We start from the raw sequence: 23,926 nt of genomic DNA on the forward strand, positions 1-23,926 counted from the left end.
GATGACACTATTATTCACACTTTCGGAGAGTCTGGATGGGGTGCTGTCACTTCCCTAAAAGCCCACGGTTTGAAACCAGAGAAAGCGAGCCACAAAGACATGTGGCCCCTTCCCCTCTCCACTCGGCGAACAAATTCGCAATCCAGGGTCATGGATCAGGACGAGTCACTTCACTCTCGCTGGGCTTGATTTACTTAGGTTTTCAGCTCCATCTGTTACTCAGTTCCTCCATTCCTCTTCACCGCCTCCTTTCCCACCATCCTTTCTACCTTTCCATTTACTTTCTCTGCGCTCCTCCTGCCTCCCGCACTGTGCGTCTCTCCCCCCCACCCCCTCCCGCTTTGCCTTCTACCCTTTGTTTGGTGATCCCTGGCAATCCTCCCGCAACGCCCCGGCTCCTCCCCAAGATGGGGGAGGTGAGGACACCCATTTGCAGCCCCTGTGGGGGCCACACCGTGCACCCCGGTCCCCCGTGCCCCCTCTCGCTCCAGATATTCGCTCTCACCTCCCTGCACCTGTCTGGGCATCGCGCCCCCCACCTCCGCCCTCGGACGAGGGTCCAAGGCCCCAGAGCCTCTGGCGAGGAAGCTGGGGAAGGTGCCGGGTCCTCGTCACCCCCTTCACCCAGCAGCACATCGTCAGGGGCTCCTCCCTGACCGTGCGCACGGGCTGCCCGCGGCTGAGGCCGGCTCTTCTCCCTTCTTAGCCAGGGATGCCCACCACCGGCGGGGGCCGTCGCCGCTGAGTCTAGAGCCGGGCACACCCACGTGTCCGAGAGCGCCGCGCCCCGCCAGCGCAAACCTCTCCCAGGCCAGCGTCCCGGGTCGCGGCAGCTCTACCGCTGCCAGCGAAACCCGCGCGGGCCGGGAGCAGCGTGCAGATTGCGAGCGGCACGTGCGGGTCCTCGGCGCCTCGCCGCAGGGTGCGGGTGCCCGCAGAGCCCGCCAGCGGGAGAGAGCGGGAGGAGGGGGAGCGGGCGCGCGGGGGGCTGGCAGGCGGCCACTCGGGCGGGCGAGGGGGGGGGGGGGAGCGGGGGCCACGCGGCGGTGCGGGCGGCCGGTCCGCAGTGCCACCTCCCCGATAAAGCCCGCACACGCTCACACGCCCGCGCGCGCACGCACGTGCACACCGTGGGCCGCGAGCACACGAGCGGGGGCCGGGAGCGCTGGACGCGTTTCAGCGATGGCTTCTGCGGTCAACAGCAAAATTCATGCACCCGGGACTGGCCCGGGCTCCAAAGCTGATGCCCACGGGGGCGCCTGCTGGAGAATGGACTGCGACCCCGAGCTGCACGTGAAAATGTGCAAGAAGATAGCGCAGCTCACCAAGGTAAGGGGAAGCCTGCCAGCAGGCTGGCTGCGCTCTAGGGGCTCCCCTGGTCCGGAGGGAGTGCGGACGCGCCCAGGGGAGGACCAGGCCTAAGCCAGGTGGAAACTTTGTCTCGGAGGCCACCCTGGAAGGGAAGCGGTCCTAAATCTTGGTGACTTGACCTTCTGGCGGCACCAACATAAGCAGCTGCCAGAGAGGTTCCTTGGCAAGGAAACTCCCACAGCCTGCGCGCTGAGCAGGTGGTCTGCTCCCAGGGTGGGGATGCGAATCCAGTTGAATCAGTGCTGGTGTGTGTGTGCGTGTGCGTGCGTGCGTGTGTGTGTGTGTGTGTGTGCGTGTGTGCGTGTGTGTGTGTTCCCTTTGCCCGCTCTGCTCTAGTGATCGTGCCTGGAATGTTGTGATTTTATTCATCGCTGTACTTTACAGCCGCGGAGGTCATGTGCGCTCTATTTAAACACTTGATTCTTTTTTTTTTCTTACAACAAATATTTGAGTCGTTTGTTGAATGCCAGTAGCTTGCGTGGCGCCGTAACTAAACCTGGAAGGCAGCCCAGGGGACTTACTATCAAACTGGGTGCGGACGTGTGTGGGAGCGTAAATAAGCAAGTGCAGGATTCACCATTTAATTGTGGGATTACAAAGGACCTTGGGAGGTCAGCCAACCCCTCTCCTCTCCTCATCCCAGGGCCCTGGTTGACCTCCACGGACTGTGGTGCCTTCCTGAAGACCAGCAAGGAGATACCGCTCTGCCCTTTAGTAGCCCCTGGGGCTTCCCGATTAGGAGCTCCTTGTGGTGGGTCCCCCCGCTGTGCCTTGTGGGTAGATGAGCAACATCCCTCTCTGCCTTCTACCCCAGGCCCCCAGAGCTGGGACTGAGTTGTTTCCCTTCGGGTTTCCTTTTGATCTCATAACAAACTCCAGGTCCAGGGTCTGCCCTCTTCCCTGTTTCCCTCCCACTTCCCACACCCACTTTTTTGTAGGATTGCAGGCATTTTCCGTCCCATATTGCCAGGAGGGTTAGAGACCAGGAATTGGACAGTAGCTGCCTCCTCTCCCCAATCCCCCGGCTCCCTTGTTAACTTCTCCACACTCTTACACATGTGCCTGTCTCTAAATAGTGATCTCTTTAGTCGAGGATGGAAAAGGGGGGTGGAGATAGTCCTTGGAGGCCATGGCAGGTGCTGTTGGCACCACTGACCTAATCTATATTCATCGAGAAGTGATATCAACCCCCCAAAAGTATTGATATTCTTTTTTAAAAATATATTCTTATTGATTTCAGAGAGGAAGGGAGAGGGAGAGAGATAGAAACAATGATAGAGAATCATTGATCGGCTGCCTCCTGCATGCCCCACTCTGGGGACTGAGCCTGCAACCCGGGCATGTGCCCTTGACCGGAATCAAACCCTGGACCCTTCAGTCCACAGGCCAATGCTCTATCCATTGAGCCAAACCAGCTAGGGCAGTATTGATATTCTTGATTCAAGGTACTGTAAACAGTATAAGGCTCCCTGGCCATCATGGCTTGGTTGGGCATCTTCCTGTGCCCTGAAAGGATACTGGTTCCATTCCCAGTCAGAGGCACATGCGGGCTGGATCCCCATTGCGGCGTGTGCTGGAGGTGGCAGATCCATGTTCTACTCTGGCAATGATGTTTCTCTCTCTCTCTCTCTCTCTCTCTCTCTCTCTCTCTCTCTCCCCCTCTCCCTTCTCTGAAATCAATACAAATGTATTTTTAAAAAATAAATAAATAATCTTAAAAAAAAAAAAAAACAGTGTAAGTCATCCTCTCTAAAATATTTTTGGAGAAACAAGGTTGGATCAAAAACTAAAAGACACGGGAGGGGGGTCCATCGGGAAAAAGGAGACATGTGTAAAGCTTTAGACAATAAAAAAACTAAAAGACACTACTGTATAATCAGTTGCTAAATTGCGTGTTTCAAATGATCAGTTCTATAGAAGTAGAAACAAAGTCATTATGAGTAAGAGCAGTTCAGAGAGGTTTTGTGGGAGAGGTAAACCTTGAATTTAGTGTGAATTTAGGGAATGCGTACTATGTGCTGAGTATTGATGTCATAAAACTGAGTAAGACAGGGCCCCTCCCCTTGTGGTATGACAAACACATAAACAGAGCATTTGAATAGAATGCAATCAGTTCACTCATTAATATGTATGACACACCTACTATGTGCCAAGCACTGAAGATATGGCAGTGAAGAAAGCAGGCATGGTCCCTAGCACGTAGGAGGCAGCATGTCTCAAAGTATGTTCTGCATTCTTACTCTGTTGTGCCTCTTTTTACCATTTTCATGCTAATTGTTTAGATTAGACATTTTTGATATTGTTATTGAAACACCACCTTTCTTTTGGCAACTGATTACTTATCTCGTGTTTGTCATCTCTTCATATTTAAACTTTCCATAAGTTTTATTTTACTTGTATCTCTGATAGGTGAAAAAGGTTGAAAATTGCTGGTATATAGTCTAGCCCTTAAAATAAAAAACTCCTTAATTTATTCATGATACTTTGCACATGGTAAACAGCTAATACATGTTTACCTCGTGCAAGTAAATAAATACCAGGACACGTTTTAAATCCACCTGAGAGCTTTTGAAAGCACACGAGTGAGACGGCAACCACACTTCATGCCTGATCCTAGACTGGATTCTGTGCTAGATGGAAAAATGCTCCCGGAGCAACTGAGAAATTGGAATATGATGATAGAGAGAAAGTACACGTGTTTGTGTCAATGTTAAACTTCCCCCCATGGACAACTACACTGTGGCTCTGTAAGATAATGTCTTTTTTTTTTTTTTAATCCTCACTCAAGGATATTTTTCCATTGATTTTTAGAGAGAGTGGAAGGGAGAGGGAAAGACAGAGAGAAATTTCAATGTGAGAGAAACACGATTGGTTGCCTCCTTCACTCGTCCTGACCAGGGCCCAGACCTGGGAGGAGCCTGCAACTGAGGTATGTGCCCTTGACCGGAATCGAACCCGGGGCCCTTTAGTCTGCAGGCCAATGCTCTATCCAGTGAGTCAAACCGGGTAGGGCAGAAAATGTCTTTATTGTGAAGAAATGCACGTTGAAAATGTCTTTTAAGGAGGTGCATATGATGTCTTACTCTCAAGCATTTTATTAAAAAATAGATGAATCTGGGTAAACGGTGTGTGGATGTTCATTGTACTATTTTTTTCTGGCATCCCTCCTCAACCCCCCCCCCCCATGTTTTAAAATATTTCTAAAAAACAAAAGCATGTAAGGCCCAGGCCCCATCGCAGAGGGAGAGGGGAGCGTGGTGGCAGGCATTCCTGTTTTTCCAAAGCCCCTGAAGAGCTCTTAACGTTGACACAGAGTGAGAGCCACTGTTTCAGAACAACTGAAGCTTTAAGCTGTAAAGTGGGCACAGAGGAGTCATTTAGGACAACAGGGGGTTCCAGATCCATCCCCACCCGCTAGCCACTTAGGAGCTGTCTCGGCTCTGAGGTCGCCTGAGCTGCCACTGCTGGTGTCCCAGTCACCCTGATTTCACTGAATGCTGACCCCAGAGCCATTCCCACAACTGTTATTACAGTCTGTGGTTACAGTTGTCCTACTTCATTATGTTACTGTGGTTGATCTCTTACTGTGCCTAATTTATAAGTTAAACTTCATCACAGGTATGCATGCGTAGGAAGAAACATAGTATGTATAGGGTTTGGGATTGTCGCAGTCTCAGGCATTCACAGGAGGTCTTGGGACATAACCCCCATGGATAAGGGGGGGGCTCCTGTATCCGTAGATACTTTTGTTTTCAGGGGGAGATCTGGAGGTCAAAGCCATTGTTTCCAGCACAACCAGATCAAGGGAGCTGTGTCTGCCATGTCCCAGAACCTCGCCAATGTCAACTAAGACACATAATAAGCAGAAATAATGGTATTGGAGGGGGCGGGGGGTAGGTAGGGTTGGGTAAGGAGGTGGTAGAAAAGGGGTAGGGGGTATTGTTATGGAGAACAGGCACTGAGTATAAAATTAGAAATAGTAAGGAAAAAGATCTATACTCTCTACTCAAAGTTACCTTTTTTTTAAAAAAAAAAATCCTCACCCAGCACATGCTTAGAAAGGAAAGGAGAGAGGGAGAAAGAGAGAAACATTGGTGTGAGAGAGAGGCATCCATCACTTGCCTTTCGTACCTCCCCAACTGGGGATCAAAACCACAACCTAGGTATGTGCCCTGACCTGGAATCGAACTGGCACAGGATGACACTCAACCACTGAGCCGCTCTGGGTGGACTTGAAGTTATCTCTTAAATGAATTTAAACTTGACGTATTTCTAGAGGGATACTTCTTACTCTTATTTGTTCTAAACATATAGATTTAAAATTAACTGTGGCCCTAGCCGGTTTGGCTCAGTGGATAGAGCCTGGGCCTGCAAACTGAAGGGTCCCAGGTTTGATTCCAGTCAAGGGCACATTACTGGGTTACAGGCTTGACCACCAGTGTGGGACGTGCAGGAGGCAGCTGATCAATGATTCTCTCTCATCATTGATGTTTCTATCTCTCTCTCCCTCTCCCTTCCTCTCTGAAATCAATAAAGATACATTTTTTAAAAATGGCCTGTGAATAAGAGTGAAGATGCCTGGAAAGCTAATGGACAGTTTTGGGGTTGACCTTGAGATGCTCTTCCTTCTGGTCCTCACATGGCCAGTATCCGCCAAGATGCCTTCTCTTCAGAGAGGCCTTTATGACCTTCCAGTCCAAAGGGACCAACTTTGCTCACCTTGTAATTGGGAACAATTATTCTTTCTTCCTTGGTGACTTGCTGTGAGGTTTCGCAGACTTCAGGAGTGTAAGTGGGGCCCTTCACCCAGGGCCGGGCACAGGGTGAGCTTGGCGGATGTTGGTGTGCCTTTGCTCCCTGACCTGGAAGAACTTACGAGGGACAGAAAGCTGCCCAGTTGTCAAAACCAGCAGCCTAGAGCGAGGCCAGCCCTTCCCTGCCGCCGCTGGAGTCCTCAGCAGCCGGTGCCACTTGCGCCCGTGTTTTCCTGGCTTGGAGGTGTGGAGGTTTTATTGCACCCAGACTCCCTGAGCTGCTTGCAGGAGCTTGTTTGGGGAGATAGGTAAGCTGTTCTGTACCAGTTTGCCTTAGGATTCTAGATTTGAAAACTGCAGATCTGTTTTAACAAGTCCTCTCCGTTGGAATCTTTTAATTTAACAATGTGATTCATGATGCAAAGATGGCTATCTTACAAAATATTTTTGCCATAAACAGCATGAAGAACACCTTAAGTTGGGTATCTCCGAACCCTACTGAAATGCCACCACTTTTGCGTAACCATTCCGGTCTCTGCATTCCCCCCACTCCCACACGGCCTTCCTCCAGTCTGTTCTCCACACAGCAGCCAGTGTGATCTTAACACTGACTCCAGCTGGCTGGCGTGGCTCAGTTGGTGTGAACGTCATCCCATGCACCCAGAGGTCGCCAGGTTCAATTTCTGGTCAAGACACATGCCCGGGTTGTGGGCTCCATCCCAGAAGGAGGCGTGCAGGAGGCAGCTGATGAGTATTTCTCATCGAAGTTTCTATCTCTCCCTCTCCTTTCCTCTCTCTAAAATCAATAAAAACATTACAACAACAACAACAAAACATTAAAACCTTCAGACACTGCCGGTGGTAATGTACCATGTTGCATAGCTGCTTTGGAAAACAGTGCGGCCGTTCCTCAAGCAGTAAAACAGAGCGTTGTCATAGAAACCAACAGCTCCATGCCTAGGTACACACCCAAGAGAAATGAAAACAGACACCTGCACATAAACTGCTACCCAGTTTCCACAGCAACATTATCCATACTAGCCCCCACAATGGAAACAAACTAAATGTCCATCCGTCGAATGGGTACATAACTGTGGTAGAAAGTACGGTGGGGAGAGCGGTTAGGGGATGCAGGGGTTTTTTGGGGGGGGGGGTAATGAGAAGATTCTAAAGTCAGTTGCAGTGATGGCTGTACAACTCTGTGAGTAAACTGAAACCCGTGGACTTGTACACAGTAAATGGGCAAACTGTATGCTACTGATATAAAAATTATGGAGATAAAATTAAAATGAAATAAACAAGCTGAATCTTGTCTTTCTCCTGTTTAAATCCAGCTCTGAAACAAGTCAGGTGGTTTGCCACACCGGCCCACCTTCCCTCTCCCATTTGCACAGCCGTCCTAGTCCAGGCCCCCTCCGCCCCTGCCGTGGCCCTGGCAGCCTCGTGGCCCACCCTTGCCCTCTCGCACAGGGACAAGAACGATCTTTTACACTCTAAATCAGAGCATCTCGTTTTCCTGTTTAAAACGACCGTGGCCCCCATGTCGCCTGGACTGCCGTTGTCCACCTGGAATGAATCCTCTTGTCATGGTCCCTCGAGGTGGCTGCTATCCGCTTCTTGGCATCATCTCCGGGTCTCACCCGCCTTCCTTCAGGCCTGCGTGTGGCTGGCTCGGGCTGCTTGGACCTCGTCCTCCTGGTTTCTTCGGCCGGATCCTGGCTCTGCCGACAGGCCTGGCTCACGTCTCTTCAGACAGGGCCGCTGCCCTCTGAGGGTCCCTCGGTGCCCCTGCTGTTCCCTTTGCCCCGCTCTCTGGCTGTTGCTTTCTCCTCTCCCCAGAGGAAGTTCCATGAGGGGAGGGGTTTCTGTCTGCTTTGTTCTCTCCTGAACCTCCAGTGCCTGACACAGGGCCTGGTTAGAGGCTGGTACCCAGGTCACTGAGAGGCTAATGAACAAAACGCTTCTGGGACCTCCTGTCTCTCCTCGGATAAAATGCCAAACTTTAACCGTGGCTGCGCACGGTCATCTTGTGGGAGAGTGGGGAGCCCCCTTTCTCAGGCCAGGGCTCAGGAGTTCCTGGTTTTCTGAGCGCAGTGGAAAAGGACCCGTGTGACAAGAGGGTGGCTTCCCCCGTCCCCTCCCAGGCCAACATCGGACTTGGCCATCCAGCCCCTGACCACAGACGCAGGGCTTGACCAAACTGGTGCTTCCATTTGGTCAGATGCAAATTCCTTCAGGACACTAGTGTTATAAGGAAAAATAAAAACAACAGTGACCAGTTATACACAGAAAATACCTATCTAAGAAAAATCAAATATACGGGTAAGGGAAAAGGAAAAGATTCTAAAGCATCCTCCAACCTATTATAACTATAGTTCTATAACTAATAACATTTTAATATATTCTACTATCCCGTTTCCCATACATATATAGACGTAGAGCTTTCTTAAATAGGCTTATATTATGCAATATTATTGTGTGACCTGTTTTTTTTCTCCCTTCACAATGAATCTTGAACTCTCTGACCTACTTTTTTTTTTAAAGTATATTTTATTGATTTTTTTTACAGAGAGGAAAGGAGAGGGATAGAGAGTTAGAAACATCGATGAGAGAGAAGCATCGATCAGCTGCCTCCTGCACACCCCCACTGGGGATGTGCCTGCAACCAAGGTACATGCCCTTGACCAGAATCAAACCTGGGACCCTTCAGTCCCCAGGCTGATGCTCTATCCAGTGAGCCAAACCGGCCAGGGCTCTGACCTAGTTTTTAATGGTTGTGCTAGTACTCCATTGTATGACTATTGAATAATTTCACTTCATTCATTTAGGAAACATTTCTGGAGCACCTATTATGTGCCAGGTAAAAACCCTTATCATGGATCTTACAAGCAAGAGAAATAGAAAGGATATGACCAAACAAAATAGCAGCCTTCTTGTTTAAATGGCATTTGAACATTTTGAATAATTAAAAATGAAAATCATAAAAGAAAAACCTAACACTTACAAAACATAATATATATGTTCTTAATGTAAAGCAGGGTCAGCAAACCACAGTCCAGATGGCAAATCCAGCCCACTGCCCGTTTTTGTCTGGCTGTGAATCAAGAACAGTTTTTGCAATTTTAAATGCTTGAAAAAATATCAAAAGAAGAAGAATATTTTGTTACATGTGAAAGTCATATGTAATTCAAACCTGAGTTCTGAATCCTTCCAAACCTTTAAAACTTTCCCTTCTCTGTCACACCTAACTTGGTACTATGTTTTTTTCTTTAGTATCATCTTGACTGAGTCTTTCCAAAGCATTCACCCCAGTTTCCATAGGAACAGCACCTTACTTTGACATTCATATATAATTGACCTAGTACGGTGTTGAATTACATAATTACAATAGCAATACCACCGGCATTAACAGGGGATCATTAATGTGAGCAGACGTGTGGCAGTTTTCCAGCGGAAGGAGGAAGGGTATTAAGTTATCCACATGTTGGTTGAATGGAGATTGGTTACAAGAGCTTCTACTGTTTTAATACAAAAAGTGAATTACTGCCCTGGCCGATTGCTTAGTGGTTAGAGCATAGGCCCAAGGACCGAAGGGTTTCAGGGTTGATTCTGGTCTAGGGCACATACCTTGGCTGCGGGTTCAATCCCTGGCCTGGTTGCAGCACATGAGAGAGCCAACAAATCAATGTGCCTCTCTCACATGGATGTTTCTCTTTCCCTCTCTCTCCCCTTCTCTTTCCACCTTCTTCCTCCCTTCCACTCTATCTGAAAATCAATGGAAAAAAATATCCTCGAGTGAGAATTTTAAAAAAAAAAGGTGAATTGCCATATTGATGTGCTGCCAAGCGAGAAATATGAACACACTAAACAATCTGAGGGATCAAGGAAGGTTCCCTGAGATAGGCAGGGACAGTTACTGGTGGGCATTTTGATTGATTCCAGTTTCCCATTATTATAATCAGCACTAGAGGCCCAGTGCATAAAATTCGTGCACTGGTATGGTCCCTAACGACTGCTGGCTGCCAGTGGGGCCTCCCTCCTTTCCCCAGGCCGGCCCCGCCCCCTGGTTAAACTCACAGAGGAACTCCCGGTCGAGGGGACAATTTGCATACTATGCTTTTATTATATACGATGGTGATGGGCATTCTTGGGGCGGCATCCCTGCACACTTGCTAGATTATTTCCTTCAGATAAGTTTCCGTGCACAGCGCTCACCTTTGTTACAGATAGACTCTTGAGAAAGAATATCAGAGAGATTGGAGGAGAGAGACCTGGAGAGAGGAGTGTTTAGCGATCAGTTGAAAACAGCCTCACAGACAAGATGAACTGAGGTCCTGAGCTGTGAACTACAAAGCCTGCCTTCTTAAAAGGCATTTACTACAAGCTTTTCTCCTACAATCCAAACACTGGCACAGTTTCGTGGGAGGAACTCTCATCGTTAAGGAGACAATGGGGTAATTATTTTCAAACCGCAGTGACATAATCCCGGGCTCAGGCTGTCAGTTCCCATTATGACTGTGTAATGGACCTGTTTGAAGCTACTGCTGTATTCGGAGCCTCCGGGCAGGAGGATGTAGCTGGGCAGGGCTCCCAGATTGCTCAAGGCATCAGCGAAACCGGCAGCTCTCTCCCAGCTCAGGGTCCAGGGGTACCAACAGCACACCAGCGATTCCCCCGTCTTGTCCCTGTCTCATGAGGAAGCCTTTTGCTTAGCTGTGCAGCCTTCAGCACATCCAGCAGAAAGACTGGCCGCGGATCTTTGACATCATCGTCAGAAATAGTGTTGTGCCCCGTCTTCTGAGGCAGGATGGGTGTCAGATCTTCCTGAAAAGATGTGGCCCTGCCCGCGAATCCTGAACAGCTACCGTAACACTTTTACTCCTGGCTCTTGTTTTCTTAAAATTTCAAAGCCCAGGAGACTGCTCTGCCTTTTCCTGCTTCGTGCTGACTGTGCACTTGGCAAACGCTGTCTTCTCTTGATCGTCGCTGTGGGAGACCACCAACCCCCCACCCCCCACCCCCACCCAGACTTATCCAATCCCCGGAGCCTGTGAGTGCTGCCGTCTTTGGAAAAGTGCCTTTGCAGAGATGATTGAGTTACGTGTGTGGGTGACATTGCTTGTGTTATATGGTTGTACTTCTACTTCTATGAGGAGGGCAGAGGGCGATTTGGGACAGAAGAGAAGACACAGAAGAGGCCACGGCTGTGTGAAGACCAAAGCAGAGACATTGGAGTGATGCGGCCACAAGCCACGGAACCTGGGGCCACCAGAAGCTGGAAGAGGCGAAGAACAGGTGCTCCCCACCCCCCCCCACCCCCCCGAGCCTCAGGCCTTGCAGTCACCCTGACTTTGAACTTCCGACCTCCGGGACTGTGAGAGAGTAAAGTTCTGTTGCTTTAAACCATGCATTTGTGGTGAATTGTTATGACGTCCACAGGAATCAAATGCGCTGACTTTCCATCACAACATCCTCTAGACCAGTGGTTCTCAACCTTCCTAATGCCGCGACCCTTTAATACAGTTCCTCGTGTTGTGGTGACCGCCAACCATAAAATTATTTTCATTGCTACTTCATAACTGTAATTTTGCTACTGTTAGGAATCGTAATGTAAATATCTGATATGCAGGATACATTTTCATTGTTACAAATTGAACATAATTAAAGCATAGTGATTAATCACAAAAACAATATGTAATTATATATGTGTTTTCCGATGGTCTTAGGCGACCCCTGTGAAAGGGTAATTCGACCCCTAAAGGGGTCGCGACCCACAGGTTGAGAACCGCTGCTCTAGACCTTAAAGAAGGGCTTCTTCCTTCTCAGACCCCTACTGGGGTGCTCTCTGATAGCTGTCAGTCACCTCGGGAACAGTTTTAACAGGGATTAAAACCAGTGGATTCAAACCTTTGGGTGGAGCTGAGGCAACTATGCATTTTCAAAACTCCACTGGTGACTGTGACTTTAACCAAAAACTATTGTCGCAGGCCCCTGGCCCTCGCATGGTGTCTGTAATAGGTCCTGGTCCATCACCCCATCTGGTAGCCTCTTATTTCCTCTACTTTTCTAGAAGTTCTGTAGGCCCATTCTGCTCAAATGTTATTAAACACAAATGGCTAGGTCCACCTGCAGCATTTGTCATTTATTCAGTCAAGGGTGGGGCCTGAGAATTTGTATTCTAAACAAGTGCAGGTGATGCTGCGGACTCCAGTCTGAACAGGCCAAACTGGGGCTTGCCCTGGGCCTTGTGGTTCAGTTGGTTGGACCATCAGCCCTTGCTGAAAGTTCTGTCAGGGCACATACCCAGTTTGCAAGTTCAATCCCCAGTCGGGGTGGGAATGGGAGGCAACTGAGCAGTGTTTCTCTCTCACATTGATGTTTCTCTCTCTCTCTCTCTCTCTCTCTCTCTCTCTCTCTCTCTCTCTCTCCCTCCTTCCCTCTCCTTTCCTCTCTTTCTAAAAATTCAATAAGAAATCTCTTTTTTAAAAAGTCAATAGAGCTCTAGCTGGTTTGGCTCAGTGGATAGAGCGTTGGCCTGCAGACTGAAGGGTCTCAGGTTCGATTCCAGTCAAGGGCACATGCCCGGTTTGTGGGCTTGATCCCCAGGAGGGAGCTTGCAAGAGGCAGTCAATCGATGATTCTTTCATCATTGATGTTTCTATCTCTCTCTCCCTCTCCTTTCCTCTCTGAATTCAATAAAAATATTTTTTTAAAAAATAAATCAATAGAAACATATCCGTGGGTGAGAATTAACAACAACAAAAAGATAATCCAGATTCTATTTTGCCTTCCTCGTTTCTGAACTTTTAAGTGCTTCTTACATAGCACCCTGTTCCCATTAACATTCAATAATATGAGCTGGATTAATTTGAGCTGTTAACTCCTTGAGGACAAGGACCTCACCTTGTACCTTATGTACCTTATTTATATATCTTAGCACCTCCATTAGTGCCAGGTCACAAGGGGGTGCCATTCGGAGACATATTAAATGCTGGGTGGGCCAGCAAAGTTGCATCTATAAGGATGCTAACGAATTGCTGGGTGCCAGTACATCACACCAAATGCCCAGGGATGATGCCAAAATTGCAGAACCCACCTTAAGAGAAGTACTCCATGTGGTTCCACGAGCCATTCCCAGGTGGAGGTGCCGCTTGGAAGGACCTTGTGGAGTAACGAGATGAGCAATGAAGTATTTTGTGACGGAGGGCACCACTGGTTAACCAGAAAGCTTCTGTCCTGCTGGGTTTGGGGGCAGAACTGTATTGCTCCAAGCAATAAAAGAAAGAGTAAGGCCGGTGTGGCTCAGTGGTTGAGCATAGACCTGCGAACCAGGAGGTCACGGTTCGATTCCCACTCAGGGCTCATGCCCAGGTTGCAGGCTTGATCCCCAGTGTGGGGCGTGCAGGAGGCAGCCGATCAATGATTCTCATCATTGATGTTTCTATCTCTCCCTCCCTTCCTCTCTGAAATCAGTAAAAATATATTCAAAAGATAGAGTATGGTGCAGAGTATGTAGCTCTCTTCATGCTACACGCCGTCCCCACAACGTCCTCCATGCTTGCTTCTACTGGGCTGTCATCCACAGATGCTTCCGGTATCCCAGTCCAAGTGAAATCATCAGCAGAGTGCACAGCTAGGCCAAGCCCCCGGGCACCCTGAGCAGGCTGACATCGGCCACCCCACAGACCTGCCGTGGGCCAGCGCCTGTTAAGAAGCTGGAGTGTGAGGTGAGGAGCCCTGCTGTGGGGAGAGCAATCTGTCTTGGAGAATTTGCCCACATCACCATTGCAGTTAAGCCAAACCAGGTCCAAGGAGTGAAAAAGAACCTGCTTCTGGCTTTTGTTCCTTTTCCTGCCAGGGCAGTCCGCCCTTGAGAAGCGCACCCCTCAGACATCTGCCAGCCCTCGCTCTTGCAAGCTCCTTAATGGCATTTTCCCAGAGACCCAGAAATAGCAAATTCCATTAAAAGGCTTATCATTAAATACAATGCAGGTCTTTATGCGGGAAGGATGGCCTCTGAATAAAAAGTCCATTAGAGCCTTGGGCTGGAGAAATGGGTCAGCTTTCGTCTAAAGGAGAAATTAATACAGCGGGAAGAGCCAGCGACACTGCCGCCATTCATCTCGCAGAGCTTTCCTCCTCGGGCTGCCAGAGTGCGTCCGCCCGTCCAGTCCAGACTTGCTATTCCTGTCCCAGGCCCTGGAGCAGGGCCCGTCTGTCCTGAGGAAGCCTATCAAATTGGCCGGCGACAGCCTCAGTAACCATGAGGGCGGAGATTAGAGCTGAGTCTAGGGTTGTGTTTGCTCTGTTTCAAATGGCCAAAACCCACGGACACCCATTGCTGGAGTGGAGCCGGGCCTGGGGTCAGCTTACCCTGCGTCTCCCAGACTGTGCGGGGGAGCAGCTGCTTAAACATAACGGGGGGGCCTGTTAAGAAGGAAAAAGGAAGACCTGGCCGGCATGGCTCAGTGGTTAAGCATCGACCTATGAACCAGGAGGTCACGGTTTGATTTCTGGTCAGGGCACATGCCCGGGTTGTGGGCTCAATCTCCAGTGTGGGGTGTGCAGAAAGCAGCCAATCAATGATTCTCTCTCATCATTGATGTTTCTCTCTCTCTCTCTCTCTCTCTCTCTCTCTCTCTCTCTCTCTCTCTTCCTTTCTCTCTGAAATCAATCAAAATATTAAAAAAAAATTTAAAAAAGGAAGGAAGAGAGTTGTTGGGGTAGTTGTGGGAGACAGAATAACAAACAGAATGTCCACAACCTCATCTGCTTTCTTGGGTATGAATCTGTTCCCAATGCCATCTGCTGCTGACTATGATGGAAGAATCCCAAAGTACGTTTTTTTAAATGCGAAAAAAATTTATTTGTGCACACACCAACAAAGGAAGGCAATCTCCTGTCCAATGGAGACGATTGAGATGCTTAAGTGGCCGATTTGGGACCTACTACAAGGGGAGGACTTGCTTTGCTGCCTTCCGGTGTGGGGTCTATTCACCTAGCACTTCCGCAGGCTTTTCCAATCGGGCTTCCTCCTCCCAGGCCTGCTGTTCTAATTCCTTATGACATACATGCTGGCGTTGCAGGTAGTTTATTTCGTTTTTCTGTTCATCCAGGCACTTGGTTGGCAGAAGCTATGGTCTCCAGGTCTAGCAGGAGCTTGCTTAGCTGGTTCCCCAACTCCAGGGCAGACTCTAGAGCAGTGGTTCTCAACTGTGGGTCTCGACCCCTTTCGGGGTCAAATGACCCTTTCACAGGGGTCGCATAAGACCATCGGAAAACACATATATAATTACATATTGTTTTTGTGATTAATCACTATGCTTTAATTATGTTCAATTTGTAACAATGAAATTGGGGGTCACCACAACATGAGGAACTGTATTAAGGGGTCGAGGCATTAGAAAGGTTGAGAACCCCTGCTCCAGAGCTTGAATGCCGGTTCCCAGTTATCTATCTCAGGCCTCTCAGTCACCGGAAGGCAGATTTTACTCTCACATCCTTAGGGTATCTTAGGAATTGCTTTCCATGGCCCCTCTTCACCTTAGCTTGCTTTTCAAAGAATGTGGCAAAAAGAGGTCCTACTGAGTCTTCCATGTGCTAACAGGCCATAGATGTGCAGCTCATAAGATGCCACGTGATCATTGGCAGCCCTACACTCTTCAGAGGGCGGGTACTGGCTGCCATCTCAGCTTCAGAGACACCAGGCATGCACAGTCCAAAAATACATTCTGATGGGGACAGAAGGAGCAGAGATGGCTCTCGGCTCTGCAGTGTCCTGGGGAAAAGATCCGCAAAGGAATGAAGAGGGAGAAGGTGGGGAGTGGCTGGTGGAAGGTGGACCCATTCTCAACACAGCAGCCCAGTGATCTTTAGAAAATGGGATCAGATCACGTTGCCCTGCTCAGAGTTCTCTAGGGCTTCCCATTTCCCAGGTAAAAACTGAAGCTCTTTGATGACCTATGGGACCTCCATGGCCTGGCCCCACCTCTCTCACCTCTGCTGCTCTAACATTGTTCACTTTGCCCAGGCCACACTGGCCTCCTTGCTAATCCAGGAATCGCCCCGCCCCCCTGCACCGCGCCCCCCCCCCCCCCCCCCCCCACAACACACACCTCTAGGACTCTTGCTCCTCTGGCTGGAGTGCTCTTCCCTTGGACGCCTCATCATTCACTCTTTCATTCTCATCAGACCTTCATTCACACGTTAATGAAGCCTTCCTTCGGGCCCCATGTACAATGCTAACGCCACCCCCTCAACATTCCTTCTTTGCTTTATTCTTTTATTTAGCACTTATCACTACCTAACAAATTGTTTATTTTACTTATTTCACATGCTGATTGTGTGACTCACCAGAGCGCTAAGCTTTGCGGGCACAAGGATTTGGGTCTGTGCTGGTACCCTCACCTCCGTGAACCGTGCCGGGCATATCGCAGGTTCTTGCAAATATTCTCTAAATGATTGAATGAAAGGGGAATGCGTGCATAGGAGAGATATATTTCACTGCCTAAGAGCAATTTCTCCTTAAAAGAAATTGGGGGTGGGTATATATTTTTTAAGAAAAACCGTCAGTTGGCTGTTTGTCCTCACTAGCTGCAAAACTGCAGGGCAGGGGACAGCGTGGTTTCACAGCCGGCTGTGCGTGCAGAGTCAACAGTGGGGCCGCTGTGTTGGAAAAGAAACACATGATATAAAACGCAGGTCCCCACAAGACTGGGTGTTACAAAGCGCTGGGGACCTGGATGTTGGCTCCAGGTGACAGTTATCTTTTGTAACAATTAAATAAGGATCATCCTGAAACCACTCCCTCACCTCCCCCAGGCAGCTTCCTGCCGCCACTCCTCCAGTCTGTCTGGTGTGGCCTGACTGAGGCCCGCCAGGCAGCAGGGCTCCTGGGAAAGCAAGGCGTGTGTTATCTCAAGAAGTGAAGAGTGTGAACAGCAGCCCAGCTGGGTCCTAAGAGCCACAGTGGAAAATGCCTATCTACCCCCTAAATGTCCCCTGAACTAGAAATACCTGCATATGCTGTATATACGCAGGCATAACACCCATTTCCTGTTGTCTTTGTGGTGTGGGCCATTAAACGCATACCCAATTTGTTTACGACTGATCAGACATTTCTCATGAGCACCTCTGTTGGTGCCGAACACCGTGCAAGGTACAGGAGCTACAAAAGTGAGCAAGACAAAACATGGACTTTTTATTATTTCACGTCAGGCTCAGCTACGGACAACAGAAAAACCCAAACAAATGAAAGTGGGTTCCTCTCTCACAGAAAAGAGGTGCCCAGTTCCGGGTGTGGTGGAGGATTCCTGCTTTTCTGTCTCTCTGCTCTGCTGTGCCAGCTGCAAGGCTCCTCCTCAAGGTCACCTGATGGTCCAAGAGAACTGCTGGAGCCCCGCCATGGTGCCCACTCTCCACTCCGCTGGGACAAAGGGCGGAGCGAAGGGTACACCACCCCTCCCACTCAAGGAGGCCTCCTGGAGACCCACAGAATGCTCTTTTTTTAAAATATATATATATATTTTTAATTGATTTTTACAGAGAGGAAGGGAGAGGAATAGAGAGTTAGAAACATTGACGAGAGAGAAACATCAATCAGCTGCCTCCTGCACATTGCCTACTGGGGATGTGCCCGCAACCAAGGTACATGCTTTTGTCCAGAATCGAACTGGGACCTTTCAGTCTGCAGGCCGACGCTCTATCCACTGAGCCAAACCGGTTAGGGCCCAACAGAATACTCTTGCTAAGATTTTCTTAAGTAGAACCCAGCCCTGTGGCCACAACCAGCTGCCAGAGACTCTAGAAAATGGAGTCTATTAGCAGGATATCAACTAAAAGTTGAGATTCTAGGGAGAGGCAGCTTGCGGAGCAGAACGCCGTTCACTGGTTACCAGTGCCAGGGAGGGCTCCCACTCTGTGGACGAAAGCAAAGACCCTCACTGCTGGCGACCAGGCACAGAAGTCCAAACACTTCTGCCCACGAAGTCCTCTTGTTGGAGTTGCCAAGGAAAACACAGCTCAGTCAAGCACTGCATCGAACAGCCAATGCTTTAGTGAGAAAGATCAGCTCCAACAGTGTGTGGGTCTCCAGTCCAGGGAATGCTCCAGCAGCCAGCATGGCCATTGTGCAGCCGGGACAATCCCTCCCTCCCTCCTGGAGTCGGGAATACGGACAGCTGGGAGCACGCGGGAGGGCCATGGACACCCAGCTTCAGCAGAACTAAGGATCACCCATTGATCCTAAACCTAAACGGGGAAAGATCTGTTTACACAGGTGAGAAACCCTGCCCAGGCTCTGTGGGCCCTTGGTCTTTAGGTAAGGAGCTGTTCCCGGCCCAAGGCCCTTTCTTACGTGTCGAACAGGGATGGAAAGACTGCATGCCTGAGACTGCCTTTCCAGCGTGAACCGTCTCTGCCACAGAACAGGGTCTGGCGCCACAAGAGGGATGGACATGGGGGAGCAGAGAAGAGAGTCTACATTTACCCCCAACCTCTTTGAGAAAAGAAAGTAATACCAGTAAGAGAGTGCTCATCTCTGTCCCTGTCCTCTGGTTAGGAGGGAGAGCTCCTGGTGCGCAGCTGTGTGCTGAGGGACTCGGTAAATGAATAAACCCCCGGGGAGGAGCTTTTGGAAAGCAGGTGACGTTGCATCAGGAACTGGAAGAAAATTTCACCAGGGAGAGAATGGCATGGGGGGCAGACAGAGGGAGAAGCGTGAGCAGAAGTGGGAGGGTCTGAACGTGTGCAGTTTGTTTAGGCATCAGCGTGGAACCCAATGTCGCCATCACTTGGGGCCTGACAGGATGGTGGCAGGATCTGATGCTGGCTTGTGTGGAGCCTTGAATGTGGGGCTAAGGAGCACCCTCTTATCCAGTGGGCAGTGGGGAGCCCCCCAGGCAATGCTGTGAGCCATTACCATTCCTGGCATAAAGTAAACACTACAAATGTTAATTCTGATGAGGAGGAGGAGGAGGAAGATGGTGGTGGTGGTGATAATGAGGATGTGATGATGGTGATGATACCGAATTTTTGGACTGGAACCCGGATTCTTTGTCTGCCAGAAGCGAAGAATGAATCCACGGACAGAAAGTGGATATCTTTAACTCTTTCTCCCACTCATCTCTCTGCATTGGTCTGTATAGCAGAGTCATTCATTCTTTCCTATTAATTGGCTTTTAGCATGTTATAGAAAAGAAGATGACAGGTCACTCTGAATTCACATCCTTTCAATCTTCAGACCCAATCAGCTAGAGAGATTCTCTCCAAACTGAATAAAGTCCCAGGGAGTACTCTGCTTGCTCTGGCTTGGATCAAATACCCATCAGGTGTCAATCACTTTGGTTGGGGTTCTGTCACCAGCCCAGCCAAGAATACCTACTCACCTCTGTGGACAGAGAGTCCATCAGTGATGGTGTATGGATTAGTGTTTTCTGGGAAAATAAATAAAGTAGCCACCACACTATATCCAGCCACTACATCATTTTACACCTTTTCATGGTGGTTTTTATGTGTTTGCCACTAAATTGTAAGCTCCCAGGGCAAGGACCAGGGCTTTTGTATCTCCGCATCCCTCTACCCCTAGCATGGTACTTGATGAAGGGAAGAATCTCCTTGAGCTGAAACTAGCTGGTTTCTGAATATGAGCCAGTTCAAAGGACAAAAGATTCTGTAGCTAACGCCCCAGGAGATAGAAGTGGGGTTTCCTGGGAGTCTTAGGGGCTCCAATTGTAGGGTGTTCTGAGGCCCTTTATCCTTCTCATGAGGGGCTTTGAGGTTCAGTGGAGGGAATGCTAAAAATGAAGAGATAAAGGCCCAACTGTGGCTCTTTCACAGAAGCTGTGTGACCATGTAGAAATCAGTAGGCTCCTGGGGCCAAACTTGCCTTATTTATGAAATGAGGAAGATATGGTCTTGGTGATATCGTGCTTACAATCTTAAAATTCTGTGAATATATTCACCTTTCTTTTTAACATTTCTTGACTCCTTTTGAAACTCAGCTCAATGTCTGAGCAATGTCACAGTCATGTATCATTTTTTAAAGGTCATTGCGTTTTACTGGAGTAAGTTAGAAATGTGATGGTAACCTTTTCAACTTAATCTGAAGACTCAATTTAGAATAAAAGAACATTGGACTAGAAATCAGGGGACACGCTCTAGATTCAGTTCTGCCCTGAGGAGATGAAGGATGTTGCCTAAACCAGTGATGGCGAACCTATGACACGCATGTCAGAGATGACACGTGAACTCATTTTTTGCGTTGATTTTTCTTTGTTAAATGGCATTTAAATATATAAAATAAATATCAAAAATATGTCTTTGTTTTACTATGGTTGCAAATATCAAAAAATTTCTTTTCTTTTTCTTTTTTTTTCTTTCTTTTTTTTTAATTAAATCTTTATTGTTCAGATTATTACATTTGTTCCTCTTTTTCCCCCCCCATAACTCCCCTCCTCCCAGTTCCCGCCCCACCCTCCGCCCTCACTCCCCACCCACTGTCCTCATCCATAGGTGCACGATTTTTGTCCAGTCTCTTCCCGCATCTCCCACACCCCTTTCCCCCCCAAGAATAGTCAGTCCATTCCCTTTCTATGTCCCTGATTCTATTATAATCACCAGTTCATTCTGTTCATCAGATTATTTATTCACTTGATTCTTAGATTCACTTGTTGATAGATGCATATTTGTTGTTCATAATGTGTATCTTTACCTTTTTCTTCCTCTTCCTCTTCTTAAAGGATACCTTTCAGCATTTCATATAATCCTGGTTTGGTGGTGATGAACTCCTTTAGCTTTTCCTTATCTGTGAAGCTCTTTATCTGACCTTCAATTCTGAATGATAGCTTTGCTGGATAAAGTAATCTTGGTTGTAGGTTCTTGGTATTCATCACTTTGAATATTTCTTGCCATTCCCTTCTGGCCTGCAAAGTTTCTGTTGAGAAATCAGCTGACAGTCGTATGGGTATTCCCTTGTAGGTAACTGAGTTACTTTCTCTTGCTGTTTTTAAGATTCTCTCTTTGTCTTTTGCTCTTGGCATTTTAATTATGATGTGTCTTGGTGTGGTCCTCTTTGGATTCCTTTTGTTTGGGGTTCTCCGCGCTTCTTGGACCTGTAAGTCCATTTCTTTCACCAGGTGGGGGAAGTTTTCTGTCATTATTTCTTCAAATAGGTTTTCAATATCTTGCTCTCTCTCATCTTCTGGCACCCCTATAATTCTGATGTTGTTACGCTTGAAGCTGTCCCAGAGGCTCCTTACACTATCCTCGCATTTTTGGATTCTTTTTTCATTTTGCTTTTCCGGTTGGGTGTTTTTTGCTTCCTCACATTTCAAATCATTGACTTGATTCTTGCGCTCCTCTGGTCTGCTGTCGGGAGTCTGTATAATATTCGTTATTTCAGTCAGTGTATGCTTAATTTCTAGTTGGTTCCCCAATATAACATCGAGGGTCTCATTTGTTTTCTTGTAGATCTCATTAAGTTTATCGGCGGCTTCTAAACAGTTCTTGAGAGACCTTAAAAGTGTGGTTCTGAACTCTATATCTTCCATTGACAATTTTGTCCTGTTTCTTTGTCTCCGCATTTTGTTATGCTTCCTTGGTGCACCCCCTAGTGGTCTTTGTTCGCAGTCTTATAGTTAAACCTTGATTGTTGTAGCTAATACCAGGGAGGGTTTGACCTCCAGGCCAAGTGGCTGTGAGAATCAGCTGTGTCAGCAGTGAGAGAACTTCTGTCCTCTAGGGAGGTGCTAATCTAGCCTTTGCCTGAGGCTATCCAGCAAATGCCTCTGTGCAGGGCTTGGGTAGGGCGGGTCGCACAGGATCAACAGGGTGGGCCGGAGAGAGCAGTTATGGCGGCTCTCAGTCCTGTCACCAGGGGCTCTGCCTCTCTTAGTCCCAGCAACCGCTGCAAACCTCGGAGAGAAAGCTGCACTCGCTCTGACCGAAGCCAGACAGTCCCGCTTCTCCCGTTTGAGTCTGGGTCCCTAAAGACTCGCCTGTATCTGGAGCTCAGAGTCTGCGACTCCCTCCCGATTGAAAACGCCAACGCGCCCTCCGCCGCCAGCCCGCTCCGCGCACTCCGCACCTCAGAATTTGACTTCAGCACTGCGCCTCCTCTGAGTGTCCGTATGCGTTTCTCTTTCCTCCTAGTTGTAGGACTTCCACTCAGCCAGCGTTCCTGTGGTTCTGGGTGATGTCCGTTCTGTCTTTTAGTTTCACTTTTGAAGTAGTTGTTCAAAGCAGCAAACTTCGGCGTTAACCTATGCCGCCATCTTGGTTCTTCTCTCAAAAAATTTCTATATGTGACACGGCACCAGAGTTAAGTTAGGGTTTTTCAAAATGCTGACACGCCGAGCTCAAAAGGTTCGCCATCACTGGCCTAAACTCTCTGAGCCTTGGCTTCGTCATTTACACGTAACACAGCTGGTGTAGATTGGGTGAACGGCAAGATCTAGCTTTAGCGTTCTAAGGCACTGGAATGGGGGAAAGAGGCTGTCTCCTTTTTCTTTTTAGTAATAGAAACAACTATGCTTTCACTGGTCATATGGCAGCCCAGTCAGAGACTGCATCTTCCAGCCTCCCTTGCAGCTATGGAATTAAGTGCAGGCCAATGGGAGGTGAGAAGGGTGATGTATGCACCAGTCCATCCCCAGCCTAAGCACAAGCTGATTACCTTGGACCCCCTCTATCTCCCTTTCTTATTGGTGGGAAAGTCAACAAACATGACAGTGGCCTTGGGCCCAGATAACAGAAGCTGCAGGTTGCGGACTGATGAAGGTTGAAGGTGGCAGAGCTGAGTGATCAGCGACCAGAGCCTCCCACCCACTTCTGACCAGCACCAGGTGTGGGACTATTATGAGAAAGAGAGGAATAAATTCCACCTTACTTAACCCTCTGTATTTGGGGGAGTCTTTTGTATCAGCTTAGCCTATATCCTACCAATCACAACATTAGGATTTACTTTTAATACTTAATTGGCACTCCTGTTTTCCTTCGATGGTTTACACAGTGGTTAAGAACACAGGCTCCAGAGTGATAATGGAAACGAGTCCTGGTTTGGTTGCTAACCAGCCCCATAACCTCAGTCACATTATCCAACCACTCCATGCCTTGTTTTGCCAATCTGTAAAGCTGGACAACGATGAGACTTACCTGCTATGGGATTATTGTGAGAATCAGATGAGAGAGGGTGTATTAAGCTGTGAGCCTAGTGCCTGGCACCTTGTAAACTCCGAGGAAGAGTTAGTTGCCATTGTCAGTATTATCAGGATCATCCTCACTGCCAGCACCACCATCATCGTCTATTTACGTCCTTTTATTTATTTATTTATTTTTTTGTTAATCCTCACCCGAGGATATTTTTCCATTGATTTTAGGGAGAGTGGGAGAGAGAGGGAAAGACAGAAACATCGATGTGAGAGAAACACATTGATGGGTTGCCGCCTGCACGAGTCCTGACCAGGGCCCGGGCTGGGGAGGAGCCTGCAATCAAGGTACATGCCCTTGACCAGAATCGAACCCAGAACCCTTTGGTCTGCAGGCCTAAGCTCTGTCCACTGAGCCAAACCATCTGTGGCTATTTATACCCCTTTAAAAGTGGCTGCTGAGTACCCCACATTTTGGAAACTGTAAGAATAGTCATCCTTATACAGCACTCTGAACTCATTCTGAATTCAGCGCTCTGGGGTTCTCTGTGCATCTGACACACGATGAGTTCAGTACCCTGCATGGGTATGTGTCCTAAAGACACCTGCTGCTTTTGCATTTGTGCTGCTTGTAACGTCATCTGCAGGTTGACTGAG

At 48.4% G+C, this 23,926-nt stretch overlaps 1 protein-coding gene across 1 annotated transcript in view; it reads left to right on the forward strand.

The window, feature by feature from the left end:
* Positions 1-1,058: 1,058 nt before the first annotated feature.
* Positions 1,059-23,926, forward strand: part of FAM184B (family with sequence similarity 184 member B) — a 66,585-nt gene continuing 43,717 nt past the window's right edge. The window contains exon 1 of the mRNA XM_059674835.1: positions 1,059-1,329. Within this exon, the coding sequence (XP_059530818.1) occupies positions 1,183-1,329 (147 nt within the window). The 5' untranslated portion in view covers positions 1,059-1,182. The remainder of the gene's footprint in view (positions 1,330-23,926) is intronic.

This window comes from Myotis daubentonii, chromosome 1 (assembly GCF_963259705.1).
Source record: "Myotis daubentonii chromosome 1, mMyoDau2.1, whole genome shotgun sequence".
Taxonomy (NCBI): domain Eukaryota; kingdom Metazoa; phylum Chordata; class Mammalia; order Chiroptera; family Vespertilionidae; genus Myotis; species Myotis daubentonii.